At 33.8% G+C, this 27297-nt stretch overlaps 1 protein-coding gene across 1 annotated transcript in view; it reads right to left on the bottom strand.

The window, feature by feature from the left end:
- The window catches only part of LOC105482646 (leucine rich repeats and IQ motif containing 3), a 174702-nt gene that overhangs the window by 32090 nt on the left and 115315 nt on the right, over positions 1 to 27297 (bottom strand). The window contains exon 6 of the mRNA XM_011742847.2: positions 17218 to 17347. Within this exon, the coding sequence (XP_011741149.2) occupies positions 17218 to 17347 (130 nt within the window). The remainder of the gene's footprint in view (positions 1 to 17217; positions 17348 to 27297) is intronic.

Here is a 27297-nt window from a genome sequence, read left to right as displayed (position 1 = left end):
TACTAACGACATTCTTCACAGAATAGAAAAAATAATCCCCAAATCATATAAGATCCTGAATATCCAAAGCAATTTTGAGCAAAATGAATACAAGTTACTATAGCTTTTTAGTATATTTTAATGTCAGGTAGTGGAAGCATACTACCTGACATCAAAATATACTAAAAAGGTATAGTAACCAAAGCAGAATGGTACTGGCATAAATGCAGACACACAGATCAGTGGAACATAATAGACAGCCCATAAATAAATTCATATGTTCACAGCCAACTGATTTCAGACAAAGGTGGCAGGAATAATCATTCAACAAGAACAGTCTTTTCAATAAGTAGTGCTGCAAACACTAAATATTCACATGCAGAAGAATGAAACTAGACCCCTATCTCTAACCATATAAAAAGTCTACTCGAAATGCATTAAAAACTTATATGTAAGACTTGAAACTTTGAAACTACTAGAAAACAAAAGGGAAATGTTGCATGACATAGGACTGGGCAAGGCCTTTTTGAATTAGACTTCGAAGGCACAGATAACAAAAGCAAAAATAGACAAATGGGATTATACGAAACTGAAAAGCTGCTGCACAGCAAAGGAACCAATCAGCAGAATGGGAGAATATATTCACAAACTATACATGTGATAAGGGGTTAATATAAAAAATACATAGGGAACTCAAACTCAATAGCTAAAAAACAAGCAACCCAACTAAAAAATAGTCAAAATCCCTGACTAGACATTTATTAGAGGAAAACATAAAATTTGTCAGCAGGTATATGACAAAATGCTTAATATCACCAATCATCAGGAAAATGCAAATCAAAACCACAGTGAGATATTGCCTCTACCCTCTTAGAATGGCTATTATCAAAAAAACTAAAAAATAAATACTAGTGAGAATGCAGAGAATGGAGAACCCTTATACACTGTTGGTAGGAGCATACATTATTACAATGACTATGGAAAATAGTATGGAAGTTCCTCAAAAAACTAAAAATAGAAGTATCATATGATCCAGCAGTTCCACTACTGGGTATTCATCCAAAGGAAATGATATTAGTATTCAAAGAGACATCTGAACTCCCATGTTTGTTGCAGCACTATTCACAATAGCCAAGAAATGGAATCAACATTTGTTCATCAACAGATGAATGGATAATGAAAATGTGGTATATATATACAATGGAATATTATGCAGAAATAAAATGGAATGAAATCCTGTCACTCACTACAACATGATGAGCTTGGAGAATGTTATATTAAGCGATATAAGCCAGGTACAGAGAGGCAAATATATGTTCTCTTGCATATATGGAAGTTAAAAAAGTTTATCTCATAGAAGTAAAGAATAAAATAGTGGTTTCCAGAGGCTGGGGAGTGTTGGAGAAGGGAAATAGTCGTAGGTTGGTTAATAGATACACAAATAGGAAGAATAAGTTCTAGTGTTTTGTAGCACTGGGAAGTGACTATACTCAACAACAATTTGTTGCATGTTTTCAAATAGCTAGAAGAGTGGATTTTGAATGCATCTAACACAAGGAAATGGTAAATGTTTGAGGTGGTGAATATGCTAATTATGCTATCAATCATTGTGCAATGTGTACATGTATTGAAATATCACACTGTACCACATAAATATGTATAATTATTAGGTATTAATTATAAACAAAATAGAAAGTAAATGGATGTATCATTTTACAGCCAGCAATGTATGGAAAGCCATCTGCAATACATGAAGTTTCCAATTTCTCCTTATCTTTGCCAACCCTTTGCACTGTGTTTTTTACTATAGCCATCTGAATGGGTATGAAACAGAATCTCATTGAATTCTTTATTTGTATTGCCCTGGTGGCCAAAGATGTTGTACAAGATTTTTAATATTTCTGGGTACAAGTCCATAGCAGATATGTTATTTGCAAATATTTTATCTTACTCAGTGAGTGTCTTTTCACTTTCTTGATGGTATATTTTGAAGCACAAAGTTGTTATTTTTTCAACTTTGATGTAGTTCAGTCTTTCATTTTCTATCTGTATTTATTTGCTTTTTTTTTCTTTTCTTAACATTTTTGGCTTATGCTCTTAGTGGCATATCTAAAAAAAACATCGCCCAAGTTAAAAGGTTACTCCTATCTTTTCTTCTAAGACATTTATAATTTTAATTCCTATGTTTAGGTCTATGATCCATTTAAAGTTAATTTTTGTACATGGTGTGATATAGGGATCCAACATCAATTTTTGAATGTAGATATATATCTTTCTCAGCACTATTTTTTGAAAAACTATTCTTTCCTCAATAAATTATCATGGCACTCTTGTCAAAATATTGTATTGCCTTGATCTAAATGTCTTTCATTATGCCAGTTTCACATTGTCTTCATTATTGTAGCTTTGCAGTAAGTTTCAAATCAGGAACTGTGAGTTCTTCAAATTTGTTTTTATTTTTAAAGATCGTTTTGTTTGCTGGAAATCCCCTACATTCTATGTGGAATTTAGGATCACCTTTTCCATTTCTGAAAAGAAAAAGCATTGAAATTTTGACAGGGATTGCTTGTATCTCTTGATTGCTTTCAGTAGTAACATCATCTTAACAATTTTAAGTCATCCATTTCAAGAACATGAGTGTCTTTACAATTATTTAGATCTACTTTAATTCTTCAGTAGAGAAGTCTTGCAATTCCTTTGTTAAATTTATTCCTAAGTATTTTGTTCTTCTTGTTTCTATTATAAATAAAATTGTATTCTTAAATTATTTTCAAATTACTCACTATATAAATGGTTTTCAAATATTTGTGTATTTTTATACTTCTAGGAAAGTGTTCATTTCATCTAACATAACATTTATTTGCATATTGTTCATTGTATTCCTTTATCATCCTTTTTATTTCCGGAAAATTTGTGGTAATGTCCCCTGTTTCATTTCTGATTCTAGTAGCCTGAGTCGTCTTCTTCTTCCTCCTTCTCCTCCTTCTCCTTCTCCTTCTCCTTCTTCTTCTTCTTCCTCTTCTTATTCTCCTTTTTTTCTTAAAGTGGAAAGTTAGGTTATATATTTGAAGTATTTTTGCATTTTTAATACAGGTGCCTACAGATATAAATTTCATTCTCAGTACTGCTTTAGCTGAACTTCATAAGTTGTTTTTGTTTTCATTTACCTATCTATATTTTCTAATGTCATTTGTAATTTTTTTCTCTGATCCATTGGTTATTGGAGAGGGTATAGCTGGGTGTGATGGTCCATTACTGTAGTCCCAGCTACTAGAGATCACTTGAGCCCAGGAGTTTGAGTTCACAGTGGGCAACACATCAAGACCTTGTCACCAAAAAAAAAGAAAAAAGAAAAAAGGTAGGAGGAACATCTACCACCAAGGGACCAGGACATGAGGAAGACTGGTGCACTCCAAGCAGGTCTTCAGAAGGAAGGCATTGAGAGCAGACAGACAAGAAACACATGCTAGGTTGAAGGGGCAGGAATCTGGGACCTCTGCATGTAGCTACCACACATCAGGACTCATTCTGACCCCCAATGACTTCTGGGGAAGGGGTGAGTTGAGCAGGCGAGAAGCGTCCCCCTCTTACCACAGACCTCTGGAATTCTGGCAGCAGATGTTACAACTTTCAAGGACACTTGAGCTGTCAGGGAAAGCTGCTTAGAGAGGTAGAGGGTCAGGACTTGATCTGACATACGACTTCAGCAAAGTTTTAGGATATGAAATCAATGTACAAAAATTAATAACATCCTTATATACCAACAACATCCATGCTGACAGTCAAATCAAGAATCCAATTCCATTCACAATAGCCACAAAAAGAATGAAAGACCTAGGAATACAGCTAACTGGGGTGGTGAAAGATCTCTCTAATGAGAATTATAAAATGCTGCTCAAAGAAATCAGAAAAGACACAAATGGAAAAACATTCCATGTTCATTGATAGGAAGAATCAATATTGATAATTAATATTGTTAAAATGGTCATATTGGCCAAAGCAATGAACAGATTCAGTGTTATTCCCATAAAATTATCAATGACATTGTTCATTGAATTAGAATATTTTAAAATTCATATGGAACCAAAATACAGACTGAATAGCCAAGACAATCCTAAACAAAAACAGAGCTGGAGGCATCACATTACCTGACTTCAAACTATACCACATTTGCAGAAAATGAAAACTAGACCACTTCCTTATACCATATACAAGAATCAACTCAAGATCTGTTAAAGACTTAAATGTAAAACTTAAAATCATGAAAACCCTGAAGGGTAACCTAGGAAATAATATTCTGGACATGGGACCAGGCAAAGATTTCATGATCAAGATGGCAAAAGCAATTGCAACAAAAAAAAACTTGACAAATGTGGTTGGGCATGGTGACTTACACCAGTAGTCTCAGCACTTTGGGAGGCCTAGTCCAGTGAATTGCTTGAGCTCAGGAGCTGGAGACTAGGATGCATAACTTAGTGAGACCCTCTCTCTATAAATAATACAAATATAGCCAAGCTTGGTGGCACATGCCTGTAGTCACAGCTGCTAGGGAGGCTGAGGTGGCAGGATTCCTTGAGCCTGGGAGGTGGAAGTTACAAGGAGCTGAGATCATACCACTGCACTCCAGCCTAGGAGACAGAATGAGAGTTTTTCTCAAAAGAAAATAAAATTGACAAATGGGACCTAATTAAACTCAAAAGCTTCTTTCGCACGGCAAAATAAATTATCAACAAAGTAAACAGAGAACCTACAGAATAGGGAGAAAATATTTGCAAACTATGAGTCCAACAAAGGTCTAGTATCCAAAAACCTACAGGGAACTTAAACAAATATACAAGTGAAAAACAACCCCATTAAAAATTGGGCAAAAGACATGAAAACACGTTTTAAAAGAAGACATGTATATAACCAACAAGCATATGAAACAATGCTCAATATCACTAACCATTAGAGTAATGCAAATCAAAACCACAGTGAGATACCACCTCACCAGTCAGAATGGCTATTACTAAAATGTCAAAATTCAACAGATGCTGGCAAGATTGCGGAGGAAAGGGAAGGCTTATACACTGTTGATCGAAATGTAAATTAGTGCACTCACTGTAGAAAGTAGTTTGACAATTTCTGAAAGAACTTAAAACAGAATGAGTACTCAAAGGAATAGAAATCACAGCACTATTCACAGTAGCAAAGACATAGAATCAATCTTAATGTCCATCAACAGTAGACTAGATAAATAAAATATGGTATACACACAACATGGAATACCACACAGCCATGAAAAAGAATGAGATCATGTCTTTTGCAGTAATATGTTTGGAGTTGTAGGCCATTATCCTGAGCATGGGAGCTAAACATCAAGTATATACGGATACAATGAAGGGAACAGCAGACACAGGTGCCTACTTGAAGGTGGTGGGTGTGAGGAGGGTAAGGAGCCAAAAACTACCTATCGGGTACTATGCCTATTACCTGGGTGAGGAAACAATCTGTACACCAAACCCATATAACATACAATTTATATATGTAATAAACATTCATATGTTCCCCTGAACCTAAAATAAAAGTTAAAAATGTAAAGTAAAAACAATTAAATAAAATAGACACTCAAGTAATCCTAAAATAACAACCACTACCAAAAAAGCAAAACAAAATGAAAACCAGAAACACAAAACCCCTAAACCAAATGACAACAAAAACAAAAAAGAAACGAGGACGGGTGTTTTCTAATTTCCACGTTATTTGTACATTTGTGAGATTTGAAAATTTTCTTCTATCATTGATTTCTAATGTAATCTCATAATGAATAAAGAACATGTTTTGAATCATTTCCATCTTTTAAAATTCCTTGATTCTTTTCATAACCTGGTATACTTGTATACGGTTTAAACTAGAAAATATTCCATGCACACTTGAGAAGAATATGTATTCTGCTACTGATGAGTGGTTCATTCAGAGTGCCTGCTTTACACTGTTGGTCAAATCTTCTAGGTTCATTTGGATCTTCTACCCATTTATTGAATCCTTTATTCAAAGTGGCATATAAATGTCTCCAATTCTTATTGTTGCAATGTCTATTTCTCTCTTCAATTCTGTCAGATTTTACTTTCTGTCAATTTGAGGTTTCTATTGTTAGGTGTATATATTTTTATATTTGTTATATATTCCTAAAGTGTTGACTCTTTCATTATTGTGACGTGCCCCTTTTTATTTCCAGCAACACTGCTTTTTTGTTTTATTTTTTTGACCGATATTAATACAGTCCCTCCAGTTCTCTGATGATTGCTGTTTGCATGGTATCATTTTCCATCATTTTACTTTCAAATTACATGAAACTTTAAATCTAAAGTGTGTTTGCTTTAGAAAGTATGTAGGTGGATTGTTTTTAAATTAAATCTGGCAATCTGTCTTTCGATTGGATCTTTATCAATTCACATTTAATTTTATCTTGATATGATGTGTGAATACTTTCTATGGCATCATTTTAATTATTTTAATGATTGTTTAATTTTATTTTTGGGCTATATTCTCAGGGGTCACTCTAGGGCTTGCAATAGATATATATCTTAAGTTATCAAAATGACACCAGATTTCCAGTAAATTCCAGTAAAATATGAAAATCTTACTCTTACAGATGTCATTTCCCACTTTTGTGCATTTATAGATACTACATATAATGTATAATGTCTATATATGGTAAAAATATTTTTGTAATTATACTGTATATATCTAGAAAACTGACAAAAAGTGGAGAGCAAGTATATATAGTCATAGACTTGTTATTAGCTTTTTTTTATTTACCTATTTTTGTGCTATTTCTTTCTCTAGGCTTGTTACCATCTCACATCATTTCATTACTCCAATATAACTTTGTTACACCTACCTCCTCTATGCTATTATTATCAAAAATACTACATTTCTACATGTTATATGGCCAATAATATAATTATATATACATATTGTTTTATTTAGTTGTTTTTAAAGTCAGTTAAAAGAGAAAAGAAGAAGAAAGGTGCAATTACATTGTGTTTTATAATTACTGACTTTTTAACCTTTATTAGCACTCTTTGGTTTTTCATGTGGATTTGAAATACTGTTTGGTGCCACTTGCTTTCAACTTGTGGAACTTTCCTTCCTACTCCTTCTAAGGCGCATCTTTTAGCAATGATATCTCTCAGCTTTCATTTATCTGGGAATGTTTTCATTTCACCTTCATTCATCTAGGAATGTCTTTATTTCACCTTTATTTTTGAAAGACAGTTTTTCTGAATTTAAGAATCTTGGTTGATAGTTTTCTTTTCTTTCAGCATTTTGATGTTATCTTACTGCCTTCTGGCCTCATTATATCTGATGAGCAGTAAGTTATTATTCTCATGGGAGTTCCTTGCATGTAATGAATTGTTTTTCTCTTACTACTTTCAAAATTCTATCTTTATATTTTGTTCTTAATATTTTGATTATAATGTGTCTGGATGGAAATATTTCTGTTTATCTTATTTGGAGTTTGTTGATATCCTTAAATATGTAGAATACAGTTTTTCATCAAATTTGGAAAGTAACTATTTTTTGAATAATTTTTCTTTCCCTTTTGTCTCTTTTCTCCACCTAGTTCTCCTGTTACATTTGGCTACTTAATATTCTCGTATATTTCTCCAAGGCTTTGTTCACTGTACTTACAATCAAAGAACTGCAGACTATTACAAGATAGCTGGCACTACAGAAGACTTCTAGTACAACCAAACCAATTATTTTTATTGCCTTCCTTATTCAAAAAGCTCAACAAATGCTTATCCCAGCTTATGTTTGCATATTTTCAGTGAAGGAAGTGACTAATTCTTAAATATTTCATTTTGACTTTATGCTGGTCTAATTTTAAGAAAGTTTTATGTTAAGGAACAGTCTCCCCTTGTTTTGATTCCAAGTCCCCTTAGCATCATAATTACCCTTCTCTATAAAAGCTTCTGCTGGTTATAATCATTTTCAAAGGTGAATCATGATCCTAGGAGAGCTGACATCAGAGTAAAATAGTAGGTTTTTATCTCACTGTGGATGCATCAATTCATAAAGCCAAAGATATATCAGCTATTGAAGTGGTACAAAATACACTGTTCCTCCATAGTTAGCTTGAGGAAAATTAAAAGTTGAATGCCTTCGCATGAATTTGCTTTAAATCATGTATCGTTTAATCTGTGTTTGAATAGATTTTTTTAAATGGCAGATTTATACTTGCTAAACATTTTATATTCCTGGTTTTAGCTCTTTGTTTCAGTCTAAACATTTATAATTTTATTTTTTATTAAATATTAGCTCACTCTTCTGGCCTCATAAAATGTATAATCATGTTGTTTGTACTTAATTCTAATATGGTAATAAACAGAATGATCCTGAGATAGCCCCTTAAAAAGCTAATTCCAGGTTAGCATTGAAGCATTTAAAATTGTTATTAAGTAAGATTATTCAACTACATAAAAACTGAGGCAGGGCGCGGTGACCCATGCCTATAATCCCAGCTCTTTGGGAGGCCGAGGTGGGTGGATCACCTGAGGTGAGGAGTTTGAGACCAGCCTGACCAACATAGTGAAACCCCATCACTACTAAAAATACAAAATTAGCTGGGCATGGTGATGCACACCTGTAATCCCAGCTACTTGGTAGGTTGAGGCTGGAGAATCACTTGAACCTGGGAGGCAGAGGTTACAGTGAGCTGAGATCGTTCCACTGCACTCCAGCCTGGGCAAGAAGAGTGAAACTCCGCCTAGAAAAAACAAAAAAAAAAAAAACAGTAAAAAAATACCCATGACTAAATATTTTCTATTTTGTCCTAAGATTATTATGAAAATCTCTTAAATTCAAAGATCTCTAAAAATCAAGACAGCCTGTATAAATATTACATAAATTATTATTTTAACACCAATAATAATGAAAATTAGATTTATTTGACATAATGTGTACTTAATAATCCCCTATGGGCTTCTATTTCTTATCACTTTTCTTTCTAAATTCTCAAAAAAATTATACAATAGACACATGTTTTGGTATAACCACAGCTACTTTTCACAATACATTTCAGTTCTATTGGTATATGAGGTCTAATAATAACAATAACAGCAGCAGCAGCAGCAGCAGCTAACATTTATTAACAATTATTCTGTGCTAGATATTTTACTGGACAATTGAGTATACACATGTGCTAGACTTTATGTCAAGTGCTATCCATGCATTCTCTCACTTAATTTTCATAGCCTACTTATGAAATACATGCTTTTATTATAGCTATTTGATTATAAGAAAAGCCCATCACCATGGTTAGTATATTAAAGATAATTAACACTAGATGCCATGGCAGACAAAACCTAAAATCATAATGGTTAACACAACAAAAGTTGATTTCTTGCTCATTCAAACCTAAACTGGGGGAGGGGGTGGCATTCTTCGTACATAATGTAGCTATACCTTCTGAAACATAAGCTCTCTAGGGACGCTAAAGCAACAAAATAAAGAGAATGGTGTGCTTAGCCCAGAAGTGACACACTTAATTTGAGTCAGAATTTATTAACCAGTAATAAATTATGTCACCCCAATTAAATTTAAGGAAAGTTAGAAAATGTAGAGAAACAAGTAGAATACTTTGTAAGAACAAAATTATTGCCACAGGTCACCAAAGATCCTTTGATCCCTTTTCCCCAAACATAGAACACACTCCTAAAAATGACAACTGAAATCCCATCAAGTCCAGAATCTCTGTGTGCAGTATCTCTCAGTCAGGTCTGGATAAGTTTTTAGTACAGAGACTTATGAATTAAAAGAGAAATCATCTGCCTTCTGCCCCACCCAATCATATACATATTAAATATACAAAAGTGGAACAGGGAAAGACTAACCACAAGTGGAAGTACACACTTTGTGAATTTCTCCTACCTTCAGGTACAGGTGGTTCCTGAATTAGTCCCTGATTCTGCTTTCCGTGTGGAGTTTTCCTGCATTCTGAAGGTGTGGGGAATTAGGGAATTGCCTATCTCAGAGGCTACAAAAGCTTTTTCAGTGCACTTTTTAGTGCTGAAGATGAGGGGATCAAGTGTATGTTTAAGTCTTGAATGCTTAAAGGCATTTTAGGCTAAAGTTCTCTGGTAATACCTTTCCTTTAAAAGTATAGATATCTGATCTATTTTCTTCTGTGAGTTCCATATGTGGTTGATTACACCCAAAATTCTTTTGGAGTCATATGTAGTTTTCATATCTACTTTTTTTTTTTCTTAATTTCTTCCCATAACTCACTCTCTAGCAATTTAATGGAAGTTACTATAAATCTAGAATAATAGATGGGAAGCCCATATGCTTAATCTAAACTGTGCTGTGAGTCATCATTTTCATTTAAGAAGTTTGGGCCCTTGTCTAAAAGATTTGTTAAATTTATTGTTTTACTATTTGTGATTTAGAAGCAGACAGCTTTCCAAATGTGCAAGGCTCTAATTTTGGAGCTCTTCACTTTCTTTTATTTTGTCTTGCAAACCAGCTACTTTTCTGAGCTCTCTTTTTGCTATAAGGTAATTTGCCAAACATAGTCAAGTACAACCAACATACAGAATCAATATTCCATCTTCCAGCTTCTTCCCTTAGAGACATAAACTAGTAGGCACATAGTTTGCCTTCCAAGTTATCATGGGGACATTCTTTGCTCTAAACAACGTGTATTGCCATCTTTTCAGCCTCTGATATCAATTTTCTCATCTCCTATAACTAATCACAAAGATAAGGCCATATTTTATGTTTTTTGTTATGACACTAATTTCTGTATTTAATCGCATGATTAATCCTAACTTCCCTCACAGATAAACCCTGTAATCTCAACAGTTTAACACAGTGAAGATTTCTTTATTTCTCATCTAAGAAACAACGTGGGTCAGGAGGACCTTGCAGCTATATTAATGGAACATATGGCCTCTAAGATCTGTGTAGCAGGGAAATAGAATGATGCTCTTAATTGCTTTCACTCCGAAGTGATCACTTTTACTTTTGCTCACAGTCAAGTAGAGAGACTGACCACATAATTTTTACATACCTGCATGGGAAGCTGGGCAATGCAGGGGAGCACATGGAATATATGGCACTGGTGCTTAAAATTACAAAATAAATTCAAACATATCTGATTTAAATTTCACCTTCTTCCTCTCTGTTCTCAGTAGTAAAAGCATTTAAAATATTTTAAAAGCAATTTGAAATATTACACAGACACAAAAACAAAATACATTTTTGGTTTGTTTGCTTGTTTGCTTTTAATTTAACATCTGGTAGCAAAGATTTCTAGTTTTATATGCTTGAGTATGCTCTAATTGCTCATCTGAAGTAATTTGGTTGATACTATTTTATATCCTAGACTAAAATTCAGTCATTCCAGCAAACAATCTAGAATGGTTAAAAAAAAAAAAAAAAAAAAAAGCACTGTTAAAATTGCATAAAGCACAAGTGGATTGAAATCAGAATGATGTGATAAATTGGATGAATTTGGAAGAAAAATGGTGGAGATAGAAAATGTAATGTGCTTCAATGGAAACCATAAAATCACCTTTAGAGTCTTCATTTCAGATATAAGTGGATTTGGAGCAAGAAAAAGTATATAATGAAGGTAAAATAACTAAAGACTGCATAAATCTGATCACAGGCACTATGATACAATGACCCTCAAATAATTAAACTTTTGACCTTTTTTTCTGAATAGGAAGTAGCAGTTTTGTTCTCAGAAATATCTTTTATGTAGCAGCTGGCACTTTCTGGAAAGTATTTGAATTTACTTCTTTATAACTGCATCTGAAACATAAATGGTACTTTGAAAGAGCTGTAGAAGTTTGGCCCATTCTCCAGCTATACTTACTATAAAGGGTTAAAAATCACTAACAGAACACACACTTTTAAGGTTTCAATTTCAGCCTTGTATGCTGCATCTTTTCAGTATAAATCAAGAAATCTGTATGTTAATTTTTAACACTGAAAATGCCTCTTACAGCAGCTGATGGAATAGGTATTCATAAAGCGTGAAGTATAGCATTATTTTAAAATGTCTGACCTACAGTGTTATATCATTTTTGTAGAGAAACATAAAAAAATTTGGATAAGCATTATAAAAAAGAAGGTAGGAGAAATAATGGCCTTAAGTTAAAGATGATAAAAGCATCTATTATTAAAAACTAGCTAATTAATACAACAGGAATTTTGGACAATATCTATAACAAATTCAATCAGCAGCTAAAATGTCATATACAAGTAAATTACCATTTATTTGATAATATAAATGAGACAGTATAATATCTATCCTTAGTCACAAGTTCCAAGTAGGTACATGGAGACTTTGAACTTTATAATCTTCCAAAATTTCCACTGAAAGTTGTAATATCATCATTACAACAATATGCAAGCTCCGTGACAGTAGGATTTCATATGCTCTAGCTGAATGTTGAATGCTTAGGGCTGATAAAAATATTTATCTAATATCACTAATCATTAAAGAAATGCAAATCAAAGCCACAATGAAATGCTATCTCACATCAGTCAGAATGGTTATAAAAAGTCAAAAAACAACAGATAATGCAAGGTTGTGGAGAAAAGAAAAGGTTTATACACTGCTGATGGGAATATAAATTAGTTAACCCATTATGGGAAGCAGTTTGGTGATTTCCGAAATAAAATAGAATTAATATTTGGTCTAGCAATCCCATTATTGGACATATACCCAAAGGAATATAAATTTTTCTATCACAAAGACACATGCACACATGTTCATCGCAGCACGATTCTCAATAGCAAAGACATGTAATCAACCTAGATGCCCATCAGTGGTAGACTGGATTTAAAAAATGTGGTACATAAACAACACGGAATACTATACAGCCCCCAAAGTAATGAGATAATGTTCTTTGCAGCAAGATGGATGGAGCTGGAGGCCATTATCCTAAGTGAACTAATGCAGGAACAGAAAATCAAATACCACAGGACCTCACTTATAAGTGGGAGCTAAACATCAAGTACATATGGAAAGAAAGAAGGGAGCAACAGACACTACGCCCTACTGGAGAGTGGAGGGAGGCAAGAGGGAGAGGATCAAAAAAATATGTATTGGGCACTATGCTTATTACCTAGGTAGGAAATAATCTGTACACCAAACCCCTGTGACATATAATTTACTCATGTAATAAACCTGCATATGTACCCCTGAACTTAAAATGATACATATATGTATATATATAATTGTGTGTATATATGTGTGTGTGTGTGCCTGTTTAGTAATAACTTATGATTTAGTAAAAAGAAATCTAAGCATAATAAAATACCTCTCAATTTCAAAATCTGTTGAAGGGGTAGGAGGAAGGAGTTAAAGTATCTGTCCAGTAATCCACTTATTTTTTTTTTTTAATATAAAATGAGGGCCTGTAGGAAGAAAAGAGACTGTGAAGTAATCTAATCTCCATGTCAACTGGAACTCCAGAAAAAATAGACAAATTATATTTTTCAGGAGAAAGACACCTTATCTATTGCATGCCTTTGGCAGGATGGACCCTGGCTAAAGATTGTTTATATATATATATCAATAAATATGTAATTGATTCCTTGTCTTTGCTATATATATATATATATACACACACACACACACACACACATTTTATGTATACATACACACACACATATATATAACTATACAAATTTTATAGTTATATATATATAGTTTTAGGTAAATTGCTTGTATGTATATATAACTACCATCTATCATCTATCTAGTTATATATAGTTATATAATTTTTTAGAGACAGGGTCTCACGAAGTCACTCAGGCTAAAGTACAGTAGCATGATCATAGCTCACTGCATCCTGCAAACCTCAAATGTTCCTCCTATCTTGGCCTCCCAAAACTCTGAGATTACAGGCATGAGCCACTGTGACCTGCCAGGATTGCTTCTGTGAAATAAACACAGAGTCTGTGAGGTGTGTTCCCTGGAAAATATCAATAAACTACACAACCCTCTGGAAAACAAAATGAAAATACTTCGTAATGTAAAATTGCCTCTGTTGGAAGTAAACTCATAATCCTTACTAGAGACTTCGTTTTCCTGGGTCAGAAGTGCATGTTCTCCAAGGGAAGAGAGGACCTAGAAAGCTACCCTTGATGTCCCAGATGTCTCTTTGTTTCATTTGAGTCTCTTGATTGTATCCTTGATGTTATTAGTACAGTTTCATACTGAGGTAAGATCTTTGAATTGTGTCATTCTAATTTGACAATCCAATAATGTTAAACTGATTTATGAAGAAGAAAAAGTAAGGCACATATGTTTTGTATAACAATAAACATGTCATTTAGACTGGAGCATGTTCAAGACTGAAAGGCACTGTTATGCACCAGGACAATGAGCACAAACTGAGACTCTCTGGGGCCAAACTGGGACATGTAGTTATAGTACAAATAGCATGGGTCCCATTCATCAGTGTATTTACCTAATAAATATTTAAAAAGTTTTACCAACTTTGAAAGTCTAGGTGAGAAAATGGAATAATATGGTCCCACATAGGAGTTGTAACACTCAGCAATATATTAATTATTCAGGCTGACCTTATATTAACAATATAAGCATTAGAAAATATATAGAATAACATATTATTTCCAATTAAAAATTAAAAAATCATATATTACTCTTGTAGGTAGTTTGATTATCACCATTATATTTAGCCACACAAATATCAGTATTTAAGAATGATATCTAAAAGTTGGAATTACGGTAATAGGTGATATGAATAGCACTTAAACTAATCTATGCTCCATCAGAAACATTAAGCATCACATATATCTCAAGTAAGTCTTATATAAATGTCTCATGTTTAGGAATAGCTCATGTTTAGGAATAGCTCAAGGAATGAAGATACAAAAATGTGCAAGATATGTAATTGATAATACCAGAACCATTACTTACTGAGGTGAGCTTTTCTTGGAGATTTTAGAGGCAGTATAAAATCTCGTATGTTAGCTAAATTATGTGATTCTTGTTCTTACCAACTAATTTAAGGACCATAGATGGGCTTTGGTGATCCCATGAACCTCCTAAAATTATAAATAAAATGCTTTTGTGCATATATATATATTTAATTGAGAGAGATTAATTTTTTATCATGTTCTTAAATTTCTTCATATTTGGGCTTGTGAACAAAGAAGAAAACATAATTAGTGCTCAGGAGTAATAGTATCTAGGAAATAGGTCTACTGAGAGATGATCCATATTGTGGGGCAATTTATGCTCACATCTATGCTCTGATTATGAAGAGATATCTAGCCTAGTTGGAAGTAGGTACCTATTAGCAGATTGTACCATTTTGAAAAAAAAATCCTCAGTCATTCACTCAAATTCCCTTCACCTTAGAAGGCAGCAGTAATAGCTAGAATTTATGATATCTAGATTTAACTTTTGGTATGAAATTTTGATTATTCAAATATTCTGACCATAATGTTCTTTTATGATTTATACATACTTAATACATTTTCAAAGGATAAATATAACAAAATATTGATAACACTAAAAATGTCTTTGGCTCATAATTTAGAATTTTTGATACTCAGAAGGTTGATTTCTTTTTTTCAATGCCTTGAGATTATTGAGAGCATAAAAATCGAAAAGTTTAAAATACCTCAAAAGTGTTAAATATTGTCAACGCTTTTACTTCTTTACTTCCATTCACTCTTAACCTTCTCCAACATGGTTCCTATCTCTGCTACTTCATTGAGTTTGCTTTTGTCAAGGCCACCGTTGATATCTATATTCCAGATTCAATAAATACTATTTAGTTTTCATATTCCAAGACTTTTAGCCAGGCGAGATGGCTCACATTTATAATCGCAGCAGTTTGGGAGGCCGAGGCAGTTGATTGCCTGAGCTCAGGAGTTCAAGACCAGCCTGGGCAACATGGTGAAATTCCATCTCTACAAGAAATCTAAAAGATAGCTGTGCATGGTGGCATATGCCTGTAGTCCCAGCGACTTAGGAGGCTGAGGTGGAGGATCGCCTGATCCCAGGGGGTCGAGGGTGCACTGAGCCATAATCATTCCACTGCACTCAAACTTAGGTGACAGAGTGAGACAGTTTTAAAACAAACAAACAAACCAAAAGACCACACACACAAAGTCTTTTCAACTGGCCTTCAATACAGTTGAACAGTCCATTCTTTTTTTAAAAAAATAGTTTTATTAAATTAGTACATGTGTAAAAATGGAGAACTGATGAAATAAAGCCACTGGCAATGAGGAACTAACAGAGTTTGACCAATTCATTTGCAAAGAAGAGAAAATCAAATGGGATAAAGAAACCATCATGGGATTAAAAAGGAAAGATTTGAATATTTAAGAATGAGGAGAGCCCTTGAGAAAAATAAGACCTTCAAATGATTTTACAAAAGTGATTTTATGATTCTTTTGTGAAAGATAAAGAAAAGCATATCTAATCATGACAAATTTTACCAGAACAAATTTTGTAAGACAAAAACAAGATCACATTTAAAACTAAAATTTTATCAGTGATAATGTAAGACAATATGCATTTTTATTCAACAAAAATGATTATGTCCCAAGTCTGAAAGAAATTTAATAACTTATAAATTTTAACTAATTTGTAGTAATTATTCTGATACTTGACAGATTTCCTAAAGGAGGTACAATGCTGACATAGTCATACAGTAACAAAGCTATCAGTTCAATGATTCTTGCTAACAAAAATTTCTCATAATTCCCAACTTCTACCCCAAATGAGGTTCTTGATATCCATAAAATAACCTTCTGAATATGTATATTTAGAAACTATTGAATAAGATAAAATTTTTAACATTGCTTTAACATTTTTAATGGGAATAGAGAATACACAGAGAAAAGTGAACAAATCACAGGTGTATAGCTGGATGAATTCTTCCAACTCGTATAACCATCACACAGATCAATATCAAAATCCTAGATGCCTGTCTGTAATTTCTTCTACTCACTACTCCCCTAAGAAGATAATTATCATTTTTTAGCTTTTTATACATGGATTACACGTACTCTTTTGTGTCTGTCTTCATTTGCTCCAAGATATGGATTTTTTATCTAGAAGTCTCAACACATATTTCATTAGACTTTTGGATTTATACTTGCCAATCAACATGCCCAATTTCTAATTACATTATTTACTCTTCATCAAAATATATTTATTAAATACAATTAAAAATTCATATAACTAACCTTTTTGAATGAGATGTCTTGATGTTTTTGATTTCATGCCAAGATCTTTTGGTTTTAATTCACATAAAATAGATGAAACATGTTTTCTGTGTTCACTGGAAGTTTTTAAATCAACAGGATAATATATATTCTGTGAAAATAAAATAAAAGCAATGAAAATGATAATATCTCATGTGTTTTAGAGTTCTCCAAGTGTTCTCACATGAATTATACATTATCATGATTGACTTTCATTTAAAATACAAAAACAAAAACCTGTGAGGTAGGCAGGGCTAAGAAAAAAAATTTTAAAACTCCATTGTGTATAATTTTAACAATCTGTCTTTCTACTAATATTGGCCAATGCCATAAAAGAGACTGAGGGAAAGAGAGACCTGCCAGGAAAGTGCCGTGACAAAAGGAACAAGGGAAGAGGGAAAATAAGGAATAAACAAAGAGAAGCAAGATAGTTTTCCCCAGAAAGCCTGAAGGAAGATTAAGAGTAATAAAGGGAGGGACAAAATTATTTCACAGAGCACTTAAAGGCAGTAACATGGAGGAGAAAAAGGAGGGACAATAACACAGAAAGAAAGGAAGGGAGAAATGGGACCAGAATTATCACGTTTTAAAACTACAAATGGGCCAGGTGTAGGGGCTCATGCCTGTAACCCCAGCACTTTGGGAGGCCGAGGCAGGTGGATCAACTGAGGTCAGGAGTTCGAGCTCAGCCTGGTCAACATGGCGAAACCATGTCTCTACTAAAAATATGAAAATTAGCCAGGTGTGGTGGTGCATGCCTGTAATCCCAGCTACTCGAGAGGCCAAGGCAGGGGGATCACTTGAACCCAGGAGGCGGAGGTTGCAGTGAGCTGAGATTGCACCATTGCACTCCAGCCTGGGCAAAAGAGTGAGACTCTGTCTCAGAAAAAAAAAAAAAAAAAAAGGACAAATAGATCAGCTATGTGTGGGAAGAGTAGCAAGTAGAATATTGAAGAGGAGCTTCATGGGGAACAGGGGCATTGTGGAATGTAACTGTATAATATCTGTGAACCGGGTGGGATGTTTTAGTAACAGTGTTATCTACTTTCCTCTTCACAGTTCATCCAGGACTGTTATGGAGCTTTCATCAGGTTATCGGGGCATAGGCTCTTTCAAAATTCCTTTATCATCTCTTACTGTATCTGCATGGGTACTATCCTCAAACTTTTCGCATGAATCAAAATAGCTACTAGAGCTCCAAATACCGTTTCAGTCAGAAGTTGGAGGAAAAAGGAAATGACAATAGGACACAGGCCATGTATCTTAAGGAGCTTTTCCAGAGGTTCTTCAAATAACTTCTGTTGAATATCTCATTGGCCCCATATCCCGCTATGAAGGGGAGGGTAAGGAATGCTAAGCGTTTTGCTGCCTGGAATGAAATTTGGGCCTGTTACCATGGTAGAAGAAAAGAGTATATATTGGTAGGCAACCAATAGTCTCTATCATAGAGAAAAAGTTCAGAAGGTTAGATGAGGGTATGTGTTTATGTATTAAAAAACTTTCTCGGGATATGATACTTTCTTTGGTAAGAAACACTGATCTAGCTTCTGAAGACTCACAAATATTTATTTTCACATAGATCTTTCTGAGGTCTTTGCTTTTGTGTATTTGTTTCTGGAACATTTACATAGTGCTTATCATTTGCCATTGTGAAGTTCTTTATGAATATTAACTCATTTAATAATCATAACAACCATAAACTGATTTCTTTCACATGGACATCTCATATTCAAGAGAATCAAAACCATATTTTTTTCCTCCAAATATATTAGTTCTTAGTCCTACTTTCAGTGAATGGCACCATGTTTGTTTAAGAAGAAGAAAGTCAGGTAAACTCTCTGATATGTCACAGTTGACAGAACTTTGAAATAGAGAATTCATCCTCACATTTCCCCCACTACTTTGACCTGTTAACTGTTCAAATCTCCTTTATTTGATAATTTAGAAAAGACACTTGGATATGCGCCTCAGTCCCCTGTATTTACAATTTTCTGAGTTTCTATTATTTAAATGTTATATGTGATATTCTCTAATTTACTTATCAAAAACAATTTGTCTTCAAGCAATGACTCATAGGGTAAGGCTTTTTAATGCTCATTATAGGTGTTAAGTATCATCTGTTCCTGGAATAAACCTGTTTTTATTTTTCATTTAAAAATTCTTCACTCATCAACTCTGACACAAGACAATGTTTTTTCACTCTTTATGTGATAAAATCACCTCATTTCGCTGGAAACACAAATAAGGACTTTTAAGCTCATAAATTCTCTTTACATTTAAAAATTTTTCAATCTTGCCAAGGATAATTAAAATTTAAGAAGTCACAATACCAAAACATATTGTCAAAATATGACACAATTTTAAGTAATGCTGCTTCTATTTTCATTTAGGCCCTGGTTTTTCTATTAGATAAGTACGACAAAATACAATGTGTGGCACTATTTTGCAATCCAGTTTGTAACAACAACTTTAAATACTTTTTCAGCCTCAAATTCTTCTGCAAGTCCTCTTCATGTTACATCATCACTCTTGTATTTTCCTACTTCTAAGAATTTTGCTCTATTTGGAAATTTCTGTTTCTCCCTCCTAACAATGCAATTCATCACATGTTGAAAATCACCTCAAACTGCATTTGAACCATAGAAATGTGTCATTTCTTTCTTCTATATATCTCACTTTTATCCTACTCATGATAAAATAATGAGTATGTTCAGTGATCCTGTTTCCACTAGTACTTACACCTTTAGATCCCCCTGAAAAAAACAAGAACTCTCCCTCCAAAAATCTGTCAAATTTGAGATATCCAAACTCTATCACAAATACAGTTAATTTATAGATTCATGAAATGTAAAGGGTCAGAAATTAAGTAGATTGCTAGTTAGCTCCTTTTAGAAACATATTTACTTCATTTCTCCTAATTATCCCTTTTCATGTATCTGGCTGTCATTGTTTGTCACGTTTTATAAAAATACTTCCTTCCATGTTTTTAGAAAAGAAGAATTCATGACAAAGGGTACATATATGACAGGGGAACAAATCTATAGAAAGATGATCAAAAAATTTAAACCTCTAAAGGAACTGAGGCTTACACAAGCTGCAAAAGTAAAGAAATGGGCCTTTCTGTTATATGTAATGCAAGAAAGGAAAGAGAATGTGTGCACTTACCGATTGATCTTTGAGATCATAGAGAATGAAAAGTTATCAGAAGACTGGGAATGATTTAATAACGATCTCATTTTCAATAACAGAAAGTATATTCGATTACCTACCCTACCTTAGACTTAACGCTGGTCCTCAATAATTGCAGAAAATATTTTAAGGGTATTTGGTAGCACTTAGTAAAGGAATAATAATCAAGGAATATTATAAGTTGACAATAAGCTAATTATATCAGATGCAATTTCATTTTTAACATGGTCAAAATTAATTCAGGTTCAAATATCCTTGGCATGATAAACCTGTATTCAGCGGTATGTTTGATAAAATCTTTCATCACTTTTAGATAGAGATCAGAAATGCTGAGTGATCGTGAAAGACTGAAGATTAATAAAATGATGCCAAGCTGAAGGGAGGTATCTAATGTCATGATACATGGTTCTGTTTTCAGCTCCATTCTGGTCAATGTTTATATAAATGAGAAGTAAAATATAAAAGAAATGGTTGCTACATTTTCCAATGAGATAATAAAATACAAAATCAATTAATACCAAACAAAAATCTAAGATAGTGTCAATAGCTTGGAGTAAATTAAGTAGATTAAGTAAAATAGAAATAAATATTGCAGTTGGGCAAAATATACTTAATCACTGGGGTACATGATGGTGATTTAAAATCATGAGTGATAAGACATATTATATTTATAAAATACATTTTAGTTAAAAGTAAATTAGTTAGGAATTTATTTATGATGTGACCCTAAGCTGTATTAAGCATTTCGTTGAGAATGGAAGAAGCAATAGTTTTACCATATTCACTTCTGAAGAACTATGTCAGATCAGGAAAACATATTTTCAGATGATTTTAGATAACCTAGAACATGAATAGTAAGCAGCCTACCTACTGAATTATTGTAAACGTAAGCCCTATATAAATAGGCTATAGTTAAGTCCAGCATAGAGAAAATATAAAGGGAGATTCAGGGTCCCTATCTCCTCCACTATCCATCTTTTTCATTTTGAAAAATATTGCTGAAAAAAATAATTTTTTTTAACTCAGAAATACTTAGAATTTGTTCTTTAACCCTTCTTCTGAAACCTTATGTCTAAGCTATCAGCAAATCTTGGCAAGGCTACTTCCAAAATATGTTTTAAATATGCTCCCTTCTCTAAATGTTCAGCTACTTCTCCATTCTACAGCTATAATCATCTATTTCTGGTCAATCACAAATACCTCTTATTGGACTCTGCCTTCACCCTGGCTTTTATAATACACATCTACATTGTCAAAATGTAAATCCAATCATGTTTCTCTTTTAGCTTTAAATCCTCCGACTGTTCAGGATGCTAAGTCCTTTCTATGAGGTATAGAACGTCATCAAAATATGGCTCCTGATCGCACAGCCAAGCTCATCTCATGCTATTGTTGACCTGGTTCATTATAGTCCTGCTATACTAGATTTCATGCAGTCCCTTGCACAAACCCCAAACAAAATAAGCTATTGCATGCCTCAGGTCCTTGTGTAAGATCTTTCTTCTGCCTGCAACATTCTCCTTCCTATAATGTGCATGGCTAGCTCCTTTTTCTTCAGGACTTTAAATATTATCTCCTCAGAAAAACCATCCATAACAATCTTATGAGAAATAGTCTTCCTTCTATTATTCTCTATCTCAACATCCTACTTGTTTTGTTTATAAAATTTATCACAATTTTGTTTGCTAACATGGGTTAAGATTTGTTTTTTCTTCCTACAATTTAATCCACGAGGGCAAGGACTTTGCTTTTCTTTTTTTACTCAATGCTGAGAATGTTCTCTGACACTCAGTAGATACTTAATAATTATTTGTTAAATGCTGAATGAATATAGCCAGAGAGAAATAGCAGAAGGAATGAGTGGAGATTTACAAACTTCAGTTCAATATGATGCAAACAAAGCTCCATTCTTTAGAGACAGTCCAACAACCAGAAATAATTTTAAAAGAAACATGTAGCTTGTATTTTCTACAGGACTTTGCCCCAATAACACATTCAACATTCTCTTCTTTTCTTCCTGAATTCTTTAACATCTTTCTGTTACTCCAAAGCTTCTCACTCCGCAACGCTTCACAATTCTTGCATCTCTTTATAAACTGTTTATCATGATTCTCTGAATTTAGTTTCTCTGAATTTTTGGTGTCTTAGATTCTGTGAATTTTTTGGTGTCTCTATCAATTTATGAATTTCTCAATTTGTCATACACACAAAATCAAAAACATAAACGTCTGGTAAGAATAATTATATCTTTACTCAGATATATCTATCCACCTGTTCTGTTGATTATACATCACAAAAAAAAAAAACAGCAACAAAAGAGCCATCCTTATGTAATTTACAGTGAAGAAGCTAAGAAAAAAATAATCTATAATAGGTATAGAAGTGGGGGAGACAATTGTATATTAATAAATTTCATCTAATCATAATAAGAATTTCTCAGAGCATTATTGAAAATTGGAATAGATTATCTGAGGAGCTATAGAGCTCTCCACAATTGAAAAATTAAATAAGTACCTGGTTATAAAAGTCAGATGGATTATTGTACTAGATATTTATTTTCCCGAGAGAGATAATGATTTATCTTTAAAAATTAAGGAGCGTTAGCAGTGGTAACAATTGCCTCTATCTTCTTTCTAGATCAAGAGTAGACACTTTATACTGAACTTTGCTGTCTTTCAAATTCAAGTTGCATTTTCAACCCTTCCTAGTTTGAGTTTCCCAAAGTAGCCTAGTTAGAGCTCTATAAAATTGTAATTTTGTTTTCACATTTTGAATGATACAAATCAGAGTGCTAATCCAGATCTTACCTTTTCCAGATAATATGCAAAGAGATTATACTAAAACACAAACAGAAAGAGTCACCCTTATTTGTTTGAATGAAAATTGTTAGCTCTAGTGTTTGGCAGCACAGCCTCTCATTAACGTAGTAAGCAAAGCCTTCACCTTAGGGGGAGGTTAATGTGTACAGCAATCCATGTATGGAAAGTAAATAGGGTTGTCCTCAAAGTGGGTGAACTATCGAGTAGCACTTGGACTCCGCTTTCAATAATAAGTACTGGTTAACAAGAAAAACCATGGAGAAAGGGGCATGGTTCAAATGGTTTAACAGGAAGTTTTACCAGAAATAGTTACTAAAAAGTAACTCTAAAAAGTTACTTAAAAAAGATAACCCCTTTAAGTGACTGGCAGGTTTAACTGCTGTTTGAAAAATTGCTACTACCCTGCATTTGATACCAATCTTACTTTATCTTAAGAGAGTGAACTAGAAATGAGAATACCCTTGATACATGGGAGAGAATCCAAAAAGAATGGCCTGGATAAACACAGGAAACATATTGTATAAATAAAATAAATGTGACATTTCTCTTCCATACACAAAGTAGCCGAGAAATGGGGCACCTGAATATATTATGCTGCAAGTGTCCAGTTTAAGAACACATGACAAAAAAGATAATAGAAAGGTTATGTTCCCTTAGTTCAAGAACTGTCTAATAGTCTAAGGTCTGCCATTACGAAGATTGGAGGCACCAATGTGTATATTAATGATGCCTACTCTTAGCTACACTACAGTGGATACCTGGTAGCAACCTTCGTAGAACTCAGTAAAAAAGAGACGTTGCAAACTTCCATGAGATTTTAGAGCAGGCTATAGCTTCAAATTAAGGAAAAAACAATGCTAGTTTGTGTACTGTAATAATTGACACTAGGTAGAATAAGTAAAAGAAAGGACATGGGGAAATTTTAGAGTATGCAGTTTTCATTTTATTTGAAAATCTCTCCAAAAATGTATTTGATTAATTTTTATTTACATTTCAGTAAAATTCTATTCACAACCCAATTTTTCTAGTACATGGATTACATTATCTGGTAGCTAACATATTATTAGTAATGATTAAAAATAATTCTATATCTTTAAAGATCTCATTTTAAACAGAATATAGCTCTTCCTTAAATAATATCATTGTTTATAACCTTCAAAGCATTTGTTGCATTCTACTTTATATCATAGTTATGTCCATTGCTCACCCATAGTAAAAATTACTCTCTCTGAGGACTGGGGTTGTGGTTTACTTATCTTGATATTTCTGCACCACTTTGATTGTATTCTTCAATCCGTTGTATTATCAAGTCACAAGTAACAAAAAAAGATGATAAATTTGATTAGTTTATTCAACAACTATGTATTGAATGCCAGCTATATCCATGGCACAATACTAGATATAGGCATAAAGTTATTATTAGTAAATATTTAAATTGTCTTTTTAAAAATATTTCATAATTTACTGATTATTTCCCTATGTAGATGTGAAAACAAGAAAAAAAGCATTGAAAGTTAGAAAAAGATAGTAGAAAGCATAAGCTAAATTCTTAAGCTCCCGACAAAGATCTGCATTTTTTTTTTTTTATTATACTTCTAGGGTACATGTGCACAACGTGCAGGTTTGTTACATATGTATACTTGTGCCATGTTGGTGTGCTGCACCCATCAACTCGTCATTTACATCAGGTATAACTACGAATGCCATCCCTCCCCCCTGCCCCCTCCCCATAATAGGCCCCAGTGTATGATGTTCCCCTTCCAGAGTCCAAGTGATCTCATTGTTCAATTCCCACCTATGAGTGAGAACATGCGGTGTTTGGTTTTCTGTTCTTGCAATAGTTTGCTGAGAATGATGGTTTCCAGCTGCATCCATGTCCCTACAAAGGACACGAGCTCATCCTTTTTTATGGCTGCATAGTATGCCATGGTGTATATATGCCACATTGTCTTAATCCAGTCTGTCACTGATGGACATTTGGGTTGATTCCAAGTCATTGAAATTGTGAATAGTGCTGCAATAAACATATGTGTGCATGTGTCTTTATAGCAGCATGATTTATAATCCTTTGGGTATATACCCAGTAATGGGATGGCTGGGTCATATGGTATTTCTAGTTCTAGATCCTTGAAGAATTGCCATACTGTTTTCCACAATGGTTGAACCAGTTTACAATCCCACCAACAGTGTAAAAGTGTTCCTATTTCTCCACATCCTCTCCAGCACCTGTTGTTTCCTGACTTTTTAATGATCGCCATTCTAACTGGTGTGAGATGGTATCTCACTGTGGTTTTGATTTGCATTTCTCTGATGGCCAGTGATGACGAGCATTTTTTCATGTTCCTGTTGGCTGTATGCATGTCTTCTTTTGAGAAATGTCTATTCATATCCTTTGCCCACTTTTTGATGGGGTTGTTTTTTTCTCGTAAATTTGTTTGAGTTTTTGTAGGTTCTGGATACTAGCCCTTTGTCAGATAAGTAGACTGCAAAAATTTTCTCCCATTCTGTAGGTTGCCTGTTCACTCTGATGGTAGTTTCTTTTGCTGTGCAGAAGCTCCTTAGTTTAATTAGATTCCATTTGTCAATAATGGCTTTTGTTGCTGTTGCTTTTGGTGTTTTAGACATGAAGTCCTTGCCCATGCCTATGCCCTGAATGGTATTACCTAGGTTTTCTTCTCGGGATTTTATGGTATTAGGTCTAACATTTAAGTCTCTAATCCATCTTGAATTAATTTTTGTATGAGGAATAAGGAAAGGATCCAGTTTCAGCTTTCTACTTATGGCTAGCCAATTTTCCCAGCACCATTTATTAAATAGGGAATCCTTTCCCCATTTCTTGTTTTTCTCAGGTTTGTCAAAGATCAGATGGCTGTAGATGTGTGGTATTATTTCTGAGGGCTCTGTTCTGTTCCATTGGTCTATATGTCTGTTTTGGTATCAGTACCATGCGTTTTGGTTAATGTAGCCTTGTAGTACAGTTTGAAGTCAGGTAGCGTGATGCCTCCAGCTTTGTTCTTTTGACTTAGGATTGTCTTGGCAATGTGGGGTCTTTTTTGGTTCCACATGAACTTTAAAGTAGTTTTTTCCAATTCTGTGAAGAAAGTCATTGGTAGCTTAATGGGGATGGCATTGAGTCTATAGATTACCTTGGGCAGTATGGTCATTTTCATGATATTGATTCTTCCTATCCATGAGCATGGTATGTTCTTCCATTTGTTTGTGTCCTCTTTTATTTCACTGAGCAATGGTTTGTAGCTCTCCTTGAAGAGGTCCTTTACATTCCTTGTAATTTGGATTCCTAGGTATTTTATTCTCTTTGAAGCAATTGTGAATGGAAGTTCATTCCTGATTTGGCTCTCTGTTTGTCTGTTACTAGTGTATAAGAATGTTTGTGATTTTTGCACATTAATTTTGTATCCTGAGACTTTGCTGAAGTTTCTTATCAGCTTAAGGAGATTTTGGGCTGAGATGATGGGGTTTTCTAAATATACAATCTTGTCATCTGCAAACAGGGACAATTTGACGTCTTCTTTTCCTAACTGAATACCCTTGATTTCTTTCTCTTGTCTGATTGCCCTAGCCAGAACTTCCAACACTATGTTGAATAGGAATGGTGAGAGAGGGCATCCCTGACTTGTGCCAGTTTTCGAAGGGAATGCTTCCAGTTTTTGCCCATTCAGTATGATATTGGCTGTGGGTTTGTCATAAATAGCTCTTATTATTTTGAGATACATTCCATCAATACCGAATTTATTGAGCATTTTTAGCATGAAGGGCTGTTGAATTTTGTCAAAGGCCTTTTCTGCATCTATTTAGATAATCATGTGGTTCTTGTCTTTGGTTCTGTTTATATGCTGGACTACGTTTATTGATTTGTGTATGTTGAACCAGCCTTGCATCCCAGGGATGAAGCCCACTTGATCATGGTGGATAAGCTTTTTGATGTGCTGCTGGATTCGGTTTGCCAGTATTTTACTGAGGATTTTTGCATCGATGTTCATCAGGGATATTGGTCTAAAATTCTCTTTTTTTGTTGTGTCTCTGCCAGGCTTTG

The sequence above is a fragment of the Macaca nemestrina genome, chromosome 1 (genome assembly GCF_043159975.1).
Source record: "Macaca nemestrina isolate mMacNem1 chromosome 1, mMacNem.hap1, whole genome shotgun sequence".
In the NCBI taxonomy this organism is placed as follows: domain Eukaryota; kingdom Metazoa; phylum Chordata; class Mammalia; order Primates; family Cercopithecidae; genus Macaca; species Macaca nemestrina.
The sequence above is the reverse complement of the archived record's forward strand: the minus strand, read 5'-3'. Positions and strand labels throughout refer to the sequence as shown.